The sequence below is a fragment of the Lepidochelys kempii genome, chromosome 10, assembly GCF_965140285.1.
Source record: "Lepidochelys kempii isolate rLepKem1 chromosome 10, rLepKem1.hap1, whole genome shotgun sequence".
Lineage (NCBI taxonomy): Eukaryota > Metazoa > Chordata > Testudines > Cheloniidae > Lepidochelys > Lepidochelys kempii.
Window position 1 is genome coordinate 3,846,461 of NC_136389.1, and position 11,549 is coordinate 3,858,009.

The 11,549-nt window shown below is 54.5% G+C and overlaps 1 protein-coding gene across 5 annotated transcripts in view; it reads right to left on the bottom strand.

The window, feature by feature from the left end:
* Window positions 1-10,680, bottom strand: part of RAB26 (RAB26, member RAS oncogene family) — a 219,494-nt gene extending 208,814 nt beyond the window's left edge. The window contains exons 1-3 of one of the 5 annotated variants that reach the window (XM_073361698.2): window positions 10,213-10,234; window positions 7,135-7,335; window positions 4,061-4,171 (exon numbers count right to left, since the gene is read on the bottom strand). In XM_073361698.2, the coding sequence (XP_073217799.1) occupies window positions 4,061-4,113 (53 nt within the window). In that variant the 5' untranslated portion in view covers window positions 4,114-4,171; window positions 7,135-7,335; window positions 10,213-10,234. Of the gene's footprint in view, window positions 1-4,060; window positions 4,172-7,134; window positions 7,336-10,212 lie in introns of those variants that run through there. The other 4 variants (XM_073361696.2, XM_073361695.2, XM_073361697.2 and 1 more) reach the window with 4 other exon arrangements.
* Window positions 10,681-11,549: the final 869 nt, after the last annotated feature.

Sequence of the window (11,549 nt, forward strand, 5' to 3'; positions counted from 1 at the left end):
AACGATACCATTTGGCTTCAGTGACCAATCACACCCCACATATTCAGAGCCATGGTTAAACCAAATAACCCATAAGCTGGAGCATGTTTGTACAAAGTTTGTACAGTTACAACGAACAGGTTCATAGTCATCAGCATGAGTTCATGCATCATTCACAGGCAGGAGGAGAGGGTGAAAGTCAAACCGATTATTCGCTAGGAACAGGTCCGTTAGCTCACCTATAAGGAGTGTCAGGAACTTGGGATGGTGGGTTCAGTTAGCTCTGAAAGAGGACACAGACGTAGCTCTGCCCCGACTGGACCTGTGTGGGTGTGGATCTGGGGAAGAATTTGGAGCTAATCCCAGGGTACTTTTCTGTTCCATGCAGAGTGTTAGACAAGCACGGACCAGAAATACCAGACCACTGTCCTCCTCCAGACAAGTGACACCAAAATCCTTGGCTAGTGGTCTGCTTACTTTGTGCCTTTCTCCCGTTGGCCATTCACAGGCCCAATGAATCACCTAAGGCTTGGTCTACACGCAAACTCGTACCAGTTTAACTAAAGGTGTGTTCTTAAACCAAGTTAGCTAAACCAGTGCATGCCCTTGTGTGGACACCCTTGAAACCTGTTTTTTAAATGGTTTCTGTTGACTGGAAGAGGGCGCGCAGCAAAGGCCCAAGACACACCCACAATCTCTGAAGAGCCGAACACAAGCCGAACTCAATGTACGACACCAAAATATGATTCACACGAGAGACTGGAAATGCTTCCTCCCTTTCGGATTCCTTCCTCTAGTGCAGTGGACTGCCTACAACCTCAGCTTTGTGATTCTTCATTACTGGGGTAAATCGTTCGACAATAAGAGCGAGGGGAGGACACAAAATCCAGGTGGAATGGAGGAAATTTTGTGACCAAAACAGGCAAGAGGCTGCCATCCTGGGGGCTGCCCTGAGAAATGGCAGTACAAATCTCTAACGCCGAAGAGAATTACTCACCTCTTCTGGATGTGCTGAAAGGACATCCAGCCTTCAGGAGCTCGATCCCAGCTCACCAGCAGCGTGGCATGGTCACCCCTAAAGAACAAGCCCTTCACAGCAGAGAGAATTGCCAGTTAGAAACATGGGGTGTTTGGAAAGAATCTGTTACCACCTGTCCGGGCCGCAACTGGATCCCTTGCTGGAAATCCCAAAGGCTGAGCAGGCCAGGGAGGCGGAACTCCCTTGCTCCCTGAATTGGTCACATCCAGGTAAGAGCAGACCCATCAAGGCACATGGGGGTTGTCTGAAGCGTGTGCTGTGGCTGTCCGTGGTTTAGCTGTTCAGCAGATAAACTGAGGTCTCCAGCCTCCGGGGCAGTCACCAGCACTAAACGTACACCAAACTATTATGCTTAAAGAGAAATATTTTCCCTGGCTGACTCTTTGGAAAGCTGGAGCTGTGCGGTGGCACGTTTAAAGGGCTCCTTGAAATTTAGCAGCAAGGCTGAGTTAGACGGGGGTGCCCGAGGTGTCAGTTCTCAGCCCTGAATGGGAAAATGCAGCTGAGGAGCTGGCATACACCACGCCAATACACCAGGGAGCCAAGGGGCTTTGAAATGCTGAGACAACGCCGGAAACGTGCAACTCAACAACACGAGGCTGCCATAAGCAACGACGCAGGATCTGCTGCAACATGCTCTCCAGCTCACCAAAGCGAGCTTCCCGCGCTGCCGTCAGCTGTTCTCTCAGTCTGCTGGGTTCTTGTTTATTTCTGTTTAATATTCAGGTAAACGCTATGTCTGATGCTAATGGCGGGAAACAAATCCATTTCATTCCCTCATTATTCCCATTCATATCCAGGCTCTGTGGACATGACAAGTTTGGAATACCGATGGGCTCAGGGAGGGTCTCTTCGGCAGAGCTGCTCATGCAGCAGGTTTGTTTACAGGCTCCAGAGGTGGGGCTGCAGGAGAGCGAAGCATCCCAGCTCCGTCCGCGTGCTGGGCGTCTCGCAGATAACGAGGAGATGTGGGCACTGAGAAGTGAAAGCGCTACCAGCCACCTTTCCGAGGCAGGCTCCTTTCCCAGCCCCTCCAGCCTTGAAAGACTCTTTATTCATGCTCACCTGCTCTATGTGCTGGAGCACTTCCCGTCATCATTTGCTCCCACTCATACAATGATATGCCAGTGACTCTCAACCTTTCCATACCGGGGTCCCCCAGAGCCTCCCCTTCAACTCCATGTAGCAGGGTCCAGCGGGGACTCCCCTCCCCTTTAGCAACCTGGGAAAGGCAGGTGGTGGTGAACCCCCAATTTCGAACCCAAGGGATACCCACTATAAAAAAGGAGGCCTTCTTTAATATCATGGATTGGCAACAGGTTCCTGGACAATATGCAGTCTCTCATATTGATATAGTACTTCTCATCCCAATCGATACATACGCACCTTACCAACGCAAGCACCTCTGGGGAGAAATGTAGCAGCTGTTTAAAAGGACAGCACGGTCTAAAAATAATAATCATACTATTAAGAGAATGGAATCGCTTCCTCTCTCTTACTCACACCACCTTGGATTACTAAACCTGAAGGAATGTTACACAGCTAATTAACGAGACACTGGTTATGCTGCATCTTTACTTTTTGCATTTCTCAGCTCAGACAAAGAAAATAGATCGGACAGTCACAGTCAATTGCCACTGATTTTCCCTCCCATGCACAAGCATGACGCTGCAAAGTTCTGGTTGCAAATGCTGCAAGGGAATTTTGTGTTTGCAAAAATAGTTTCCATTTAATTTTTTTTTTAATATTGATAGAAATATTTTGATTGGCTTTCTGTTTTTCTTTTTAAAAAAGCTTATAATATAAAACCTAAATCTGGGGACAAATTGCACTTGTCTGTGTCCATCGAACAGCACATGACTTCCTGGAGCGTGGCTACTGTATTAAATTAAAACAGGAGGAATGCAGGCACATAGAATGTAGTTACCCAAGACACTATCAGAAATTTGTGAATAAAGGATGCTATGTGGCCGTTTAATAACCGTGCGTGATCAGGACCTCTGTTTCAGAACTTCTATGAACTGACCGGCACCTGTGCTGCCCAGAACTGTGCTAGGACCCGGGGTCACACAGGCTCAGAGGGACAAGTATCCCCTGAGTCAGCAACATCACTTCCAGCAGTGCCCTGGTCTGCTTTGCTGGTGGGTCCCCATGTCATTGGACCAGGCTTGACTCTACTTTGCCTTGGAGATCAGCCTAAAGGGGTGTGGTTGCTGCAGAGTAACACACACCGTAAGGCAGACAAACAAGACACACTTTCAGATGCTGCCTCTGGTGCACCAGGGAGCCCTTCCCACAGCTCGGCGGCTGATGCACTGCACGTACACCAGGCATATCTGAAAAGGAAGCACTGCCCTCAAGCAGACTTTGAAAAAGAACCGTGGGCAGGGTGGAGATTAAACAAAACATTCCCTCTGCCAGTAGTTTTCTGTGTCCCATTCAGTGCTTAATTTGGCATGGAGCTCAAGCAATGCTTTCTACATTCATAACTGATGTAGGAAGCCCAGAGGTGCCGGGGCTCTGGACTGCCAAGCCCAGAGGTGCCGGGGCTCAGCCCTGGCACAAATCAAGCACTGCTCCCATTGTTAACATCGTAGATATCTGGGTCTGAATGAAGCTCTCTCCTACCCACTAAGGTTTTCAACTCATGCTAGACCCTGCAGTGAGGTCATATGCCTGTGATTATGACATCACAATACACATACATCGAAGCAGCATCTTAAAACAAAACCATGAAGCTTCTGCTTCTCCCAGTGGCATTTCCCAGGCTATTGCTCGCGTACGGCAACAGAAGACGCATTTTCCCACACCCTGAGATGGCAAGTCATCACATTCGGACACTCCACTAGAGCAGATAAATAAAGCAACGGCTGCGCAAAGCACGCGTGTGTAACCCTGAGTGTGCTTTAGCAGCAGCCCTGGAGGAAATCTTCATCCCCCTGAGAGCTCGGAGGCTAGAATTTGCCACTCACAGAATAGTTGAATACAGGAAGGGGGGGGGGGGGAAGCAACATTGTATAAAGCTGTTCAATAGCACCTTACCCGGAAGTCAATTCCAACTGTCGAAATGAAGCTGCCGGCCAGGAAAGCGCCATCTTTAAACCGCACCAGAAGGCAGGTTTTGCCAACCCCAGAGTCACCAACCAACATCACCTAAAAAAACAAAAAAACAAGCACAATGCAAAGTTAGATACTATTTTTAAAAGGAGGAGGAGGGTTTTCCTTAAGGGAAACGTAACTACTGAGATTGGTTCCAGCACCGTAGGCCCCACTGAAGTTAACGGGATTACTCATGCACTCAAAGTTAGATGCATGCCTCTGTGATTGCAGGCTTGGGGCTACAGTTAGATTCACATTTACTCAAGGCCAAGAGTGGGAACAAGTTTTCTATTTAAAAGAAAAAATTAAAAAGAATCATTTATCTGAGATTGAAGAGACACCCCCTTGGTGTCTGACTTTGACCAAAGGAAGAAAATCCCCAGTACAGATTGCTACGACATCCACGAATCTGCCTTGCAATGGCCAAATGCTGCTGTTCACATGACGCTTACAGCAGATAAATTCAGGACCCTGGCACATGACAGTATGTTACAAATGTCTATCACTTTCATTAGACAGAGGTACTAGGAGAGCTTCTGTTCTCCCTGTCTCAGAACAGAAAAATAAGGGGACATAAGAACGGCCACACTGGGTCAGACCAAAGGTCCATCTAGCCCAGTATCCTGTCTTCTGACAGTGGCCAATGCCAGGTGCCCCAGAGGGAATGAACATAAGAGGGAATCATCAAGTGATCCATTTAATCAAACAGAATGGTGGTAAATGAAAAACTGATAAGAGTGACTATTTTTTTCTACCCACCACGTAATTAGACTTTGGGACTCATTGCCACCTGCTAAGGCCAAGAATTCAGCAAGATTGCAAAAGGGACTGGTGACAGTTTGACAAATTACTCCTTCCAAAATTTTTGTTAGCGACATTAAACCTCATAGTTCAGGATTTAAGCCAAACTCGGACTTTTAGAGACCAGGATGACCCCTCATATGGATGGCAGATTATCCCATATCCACTACTGTGTGGTTCTTCCACTTTCCTCTGAAGCACCTGGCACTGGCCACTCTCGGAGACAGGATACGGGTGTAGATGGACCTTGGGTCTGATCCACTATGGCAATTCCTACATTACATGCAAGTCACTGGGACTGCAGGAGGAGTAAGGGTAACAGAATCTGGCCCTTAGTTATTCTGGGTGTAATAAATGTAGGTTATTTATCCAGACATCCTGTGTAACCAGGCAATTTTTAAAACACACGTTAATAACCCTCGATAGACCCTCAGGACACTCTTATGAAGCACAGCCAGTATGTACCGTTCGGAAAGATTGTCCTCAAGCCTAGATGCTACACACCATTAACAGGAGCATGAGCACAAGTCAGTAACGGGGCTGAAAGCTTCTGAAGATCTGGGCCTCGTCTCCGTTTTACAGAGAGGGAAACGGTAACAGTCGCACTCAGGTCTCATTCACGGCAGTGGAGCAGGATGCAGCTCAGAGAAGTCAGTGGCCTAATTTTAAGGGTGCTGAGTACCTACAGTTTCCATTAGCTTCATTGGGATTTGTGGATGCCCAGAACCTCTGCGGGACTGTTCCAAAGCCCGCTGAAGCGAGCAGCGTGACTAGCTTTGATTTCAGTGGGTTTTGGATCAGGCCCCAACTGACTTATTGAGGATCACTCAGCGGGGACACTGACGAAGACGGGACTAGAAACCATGGGTGCAATTTCAGCAGCAAAACTCCCATTGACTTCAGCGGGACCAGGATTTCATCCTGCCAGTTCTGTGCCTGAGCACCAGCCCATCCTCCACCCCGCTCTTATTATTTAGGGTGTAAATCTTAACAGTACCCAAAAGCATTATGCTCAAAAATCTGATACACATGCACCCTCCCCTTAATGTTATACACATTATAACCTTAAAACCAGAGCTTGTCAACCCAGCCAGGCAGCAGATGGCTTCCCTTACAAAGATTAGCTCTCCGCAGATCAGTCTCACTCGGGGTCGTGTAACAAACAATCGTGTCTCTGGGGCTAAGATAGCTGCTTGCGTAGCAGGAGGGAGTTCCATGCTGGGTTTCTGGCAAGAGGGCCAGTTCCAAGTTCACTTCTCACCTCCAGACTTGGAATTCTGAGTCTGCCCAAGCGCAGGACATCTAGCGGGATCGGCAAAGTCCACACTGGGCTGTTATGCACAACAAAAGGCAAAGCAGGACAAATCTCACTTGCACCAGTCCCACTCATGAACTGGGAACAGGACAGGACAGTGGCTAATCTTTATAGGTTCAGAGACACCGACTCTCTAGCAAGGCACTTGGATTTGGACAGATGCATTAAGTTTCTCATTATCTTGGGCAGCTGCCAGAATGTGAGATGGGGAAGGTCCTAGGAGTCAGATTCTGATCTCAGATTATATGCGAACATCACTCTATTGACCTGAAGTCAGTCCCACTGTACACTAGTGTATTGGAGATCAGAGTGTCGACTCTGCCTTGTTCTTCTGTACATAGCAACGACCTCTAGTGCAGAGTAGAGCCCTCCGGTGACTGGGAATAAGAGTCGTACAAATCAGCTCTTTATGAGCTGCGGGGCCATTCATCTCTGTCACTCATTCAAAAACAAAGACAGACCAAATTCGGTCAGAGGCTGGTGGCTCCTGCTGGCAGCTCTTTGGCTTATTTGAAACCTCTTGGTGTTTTCTGTCCAGTTCCTAATGGAGCAGGTGTTCCAGTCAGGAAAACCGTGGCAGTGGACAGTCCCTGGCCCCCTTGTTGGCCATCTCAGCAGAGGCCAAGGACAGGATGGGTCAGAGAGACTGACAGTGAAAGAGGAGCCTGGCAAGCTAGGGCCAAGGCAGGGAAGCTTGAGCGGCTGTCACCTCTGCTGCACCATTTCTGGAGAGGAAACAGAACCGTCCAGGCTCCAGGGCTGTGGATGTGTCAAGAGCATTGAATTCACTTTGGCCAAAGGCAATGATGTGTCACGCCACACGCTGAATTTCAATCGCATCCTGGCCATGCGGGGTGCCAAAGGCACCAAGTCTCTTTGTACACTGCACCAAGATTCATACCTTGCTGCAACAAGCACTGGCTTCCACACAGCTTGATCCTCAATGCCAGAGGGAACTGGGTTAAAGGCAAGGCTCAGAGCAGGCTGGGACACTGAAATTACAGATTCAGGCCAAACAAAACCAGAGCGCTCCAAGGTGGGTGCACAGAGGGCCCTGTGACTGCACTGGAACAGACACTTAGATCCAGTGGTGATAGGTGCCCTAGAAAGACGGAAGAGACACAGAACAAGCTAAAGGTACAAACTAATGAAATTCCATCGGCAGCAGGCAGAATCAGCACATTGCAGCTGGTTAGAGGAGCACTGTCATCTTGGTTTAGAAGCCAAGTTTCGATGCTGTTAAGGGGGAACCAGAGGCTTTTGCAACAGAAAGCTTTGCATTTGTCATTTTAAAAGGTCAATAGAAAAGGAGGATTTTTAAGGGGGGTGGAAAGTGATTTGCATTAAAACCACCTGCTGTATCCCTGTCACTTGTGCCAGGTTTCAGAGTAGCAGCCGTGTTAGTCTGTATTCGCAAAAAGAAAAGGAGGACTTGGGGCACCTTAGAGACTAACCCATTGTGAGCTGTAGCTCACGAAAGCTTATGCTCAGGTAAATTGGTTAGTCTCTAAAGTGCCACAAGTCCTTCTTTTCTACTTGTGCCTGAGACTCAGAGGGGGAAACTGACCGGCCTAATTTCACTGCTGCAGCCCAGTGACGAAGACTCCGAAATGAGGATGTTTCGGGGTGTAGAGGGGAGATTATCTGAACAGTGCCCCCCCTTCCCAGTCCGGTTTGCAGAGAAGTACTCTCCCACAAGCACAGAGAGGAACTGTATCTGGAGTGGCCGTCTGCACAAACCCCTGTGGGCAGGTTTTTGGTTCTCTCTTCGTACAGCACCGAGGGCACAATGACTGGGGACAAGAGGCACCACGCGCAGAGAACCCTAACAGGCCACTTCTAGAACTCTAGAGGCAAAGGAAGAGCCACGACTGTGCACGGGGGCCACGGACTTATTAAAGTTCCAATGAGCGCTACCAAGATACAAGATCACAAAGGGAAACACCGCACCCCTTAATGCCAATGTTCCTTATGGCCTATAATTGACCATACATCTTGCTACCAGCCTGTTAAGACATGAACATCTTCAGCTCTTTCTTTTCAACCACATTTTGCAGACCCATCACTGGGTGGATTGGGGGTGGGGGGCCAGGAGAGGTTGCAGAAGAATGGAGCCTAGGAGGGTGCTGCTCTGGGAATTGCCTAACAGGGAAAGGGAGGACATGCTCCTGACCCACCTGTGCCAGCCACTGGGGATTGCTGTACATGCTAACACAGATGTCCAGGGTAAAATGAAGTGTAGGTGAAAAACAAAGGAAAATCTCTGCCCTGCAGAGCTCACTGCAGCCAGGGTTCTGTGCCGGGTAGGGGAACTTTTCCTGGAGCCCTGTAGGGGGAAGTCCTAGCAGTAGCAGGACAGGCAAGCTAGGTGCCAGGGGATAGGTTTGGGGGTGGGGTTTTTTTGCGGGGGGGGGGGGAGACACGAAGATCTGCCCTTACCCTCTCCACTAACTCCCTTTCCCCCTGACTCCAGGGAGACCCTCCTCTGTACCCAGCCCAACTCCCCCGCTGCCCAGCGGCTGCTAAGGTGCAGCTCCATGGCTCTCTGATCCGAGCTCCCGGGCTCTATTCCGTCCACAGAGTGAAGCTGCAGGGCTCGGTCCCAGCCTCGCCTTCCCACCCGTCTCCGACCCTGCCCAGCCTCCCTGGGAACAAAGTTTGCGTGGAGACTCGCGGCTGGGGAGGGCCAGGAAGATCGAGGGAGCTGCTGTTCCCCGTGCGGATCCCCTCCCTTTCCCCAAGCCTCCCCTGACCCATCGCCAGGGGCCAGCTTGTTCTGCCTGACTGGGGAGGAGGGGTCGGGGGGGTCATTTAACCTGTCCAGCCACCCCGCCCCCAGCGGTAACCCGCTCCCATTCCCCCTTGGAGGTGGTTCCCCCCTCTCCCCTTCTCTGCAGCCACAGCCCGACCCGCCACCCCGACTCTCTGCACCTTGCACCCTACTCCCGGACGGGCCCAAGTGCACGACGCTCTGGGATAACACCCCCCTGTCCGGCACCCCGAGCCGGCACCCGGCGCAGGGCTCTCTCCCGAGGCTGTGCCGTGCGCCAGGACACCCTGGCCTCGGGCTGCAACCTACTCCTGAACCCCGCTGGCCTCTCCTGGTCTCTGGGGCTGCCGGCTCATTCCTCTAGCCCCCCCCCGCACCCCCCAAGCAGCCCGCGCCAACCAACGCCAGGTCCCTGCGCCCCACATGGTGCAGACACCTGCCCTTAAAACTTGGGGGGCGGCCTGGTCTTCGCGCTCAGCTCTCCCCGTGGGCCTGCGCGCTAAGTTCTGGGGGCCAAACTCCCTCCCCCCCCATCGCTCTGGGATCCTCCAACCCCTCGGGTCTGCGACCCCCGCTGGAAACTGTGCGCACCGGGACACTCCCCGCAGCAGCGGGTCCGTGCACCCCGGGCTACTCTCCCCAGTCCCAGGCTCAGTACGCCCCTCCCAGCGCCCCGGGCTCCGTGCGCCCCTCCCAGCGCCCCGGGCTCCGTGCGCCCCTGCCGGTACCCTGGTCCCCTCCAAGCAACACAGCCCTCCCCACAAACCCTGCGGTCTGTGCGCCCTGGCCCAGCGGTCCCCTCCCCGGCCCCGGGCTCCGTGCGCCCAGTCCCCTCCCCGGCCCTGGGCTCCGTGCGCCCCTGCCCGACACTCTGGTCCCCACCCCGGCCCCGGGCTCAGTGAGACCCTGACCGGCACCCTGGTCCCCTCCCCGGCACCGGGCTCAGTGAGACCCTGACCGGCATCCTGGTCCCCTCCCCGGCCCCGGGCTCCGTGAGCTCCTGCCCTGCACTCTGGTCCCCTCCCGGACTCCGTGCGCCCCTCCCCAGCCCCGGGCTCCCCTGCCCAGCACCCTGGACCCCTCCCCAGTCCGGGGCTCCTTGCGCCCCTCCCCGGCACCCTGGTCCCCTCCCCAGCCCCGGGCTCCGTGCGCCCCTGCCCGGCGCTCCAGGCTCCAGCCCTGGGGTCGGTGCCCGGGTGCTGCCCTTACCTTGAAGGCCACGTCGTAGAACTCCCCGCTGCTGCTCAGGGAGGGCCGGCTGGGCAGCACCGCCCCGTTGAGGGGCAGCTCCGGGCTGGGGCGGCTGCTGCCCCCCTTGGCTCTGGCCGCCGCGCCGCCGGCTTGGCCGCTCTCCTTGGCGGGGGGCAGCGCGGAGGAGGGCGGGGAGCTGCTGCTCCCCTTGCTCTTGAGGGTCTTTTTCCTGGACATGCCTCCGGCTGGGCAGCGGCCGGCTGCGGGGCGCGGGGGCGGCGGGAGCGGGGCGCTCAGCGCGCAGCCTGGGCCAGCCGCCTGCAGGGGAGCGGGCGCAGCATCCCGGCCCCGGCCCCACCGCGCCGTGCCCGGCGCATCCCCCGGCCGCCTCTCTGCCCCGGGCTGCCTCCCGCTGACGGCCACCTCCGGCAGCCACTGGGAGCGCCCGAGCCCAGCCAGGCTGCCAATGGCAGCCGGGCAGGGGCGGGGACCAGCCCCCGGGGCTCCAGCGGCGGTCCGCCCCGCCGAGGGGCAGGGAGGGGGGCGGCTGCGCGCGGACCCGCCCCCCTCCCTGGCCCCGGGTCCGCCTGCGCGCCTGGCTGCGCTTCACGCCGCTGCCCCTCGGAGCGGGGAATGCCCCTGGCCCGGGCTCGCCCCGGGGGCGCAGGGCAGCCTTCGCACCCCGCAGACTGCCTGTGCGCGCTCACCCTCCCCAGGGAGCCGGGCACGCTGCACGAACTCTCCCAGGGAGCAAGGGCGTGATCCATTGACAAGCTCCCCCACCCCCCCGGAAAACGATGCAGAGCATGGCATTAACCCCCCCCACCCGCCCCGCGCCCAGAAAGTAACGCGGATCCCCTCCCAATAGAGCCTGCACCCTCCCCCCCCCGGGAGCAGAGCATCCTGCATTGACTCCCCCCCCCCCCCCGAGAGCAATACAAATTGCCTCTAAACACCCCACCCCCCCGGAATGCATGTAACAGCCCACCCCAGCACGCACACGTGGGTCCTTCCACGCGGGTTGAGCAACGTGGGGCTTGCATTAAAAACCATCCCGAGGAAACAATCCGTCCCTAGCTATTGTCACTCCTAAAGCCAACTCCGGTAGCTGTGAGACAACAGCAAGCCCGCTCGAGAGGCTGTGGGTGCCTGGAGACCCGGGGCTGGGATCGGTCTAGCCGGGGGTGGGGGCCCGCAGGTGAAAGCAGCCCGGAATCAAGAGAGCCAGAGTGTCTCGGTCTCCAAAGCGAGCAGCTGTGTTTGTTTTGCGGTTACAATCCAACCGGCGAAGGACGCTGCTGCGGGGCCGGGTCCGACGGGTGGATCGAGAGTCGGGTGGGATGGGAGCGGCAGGC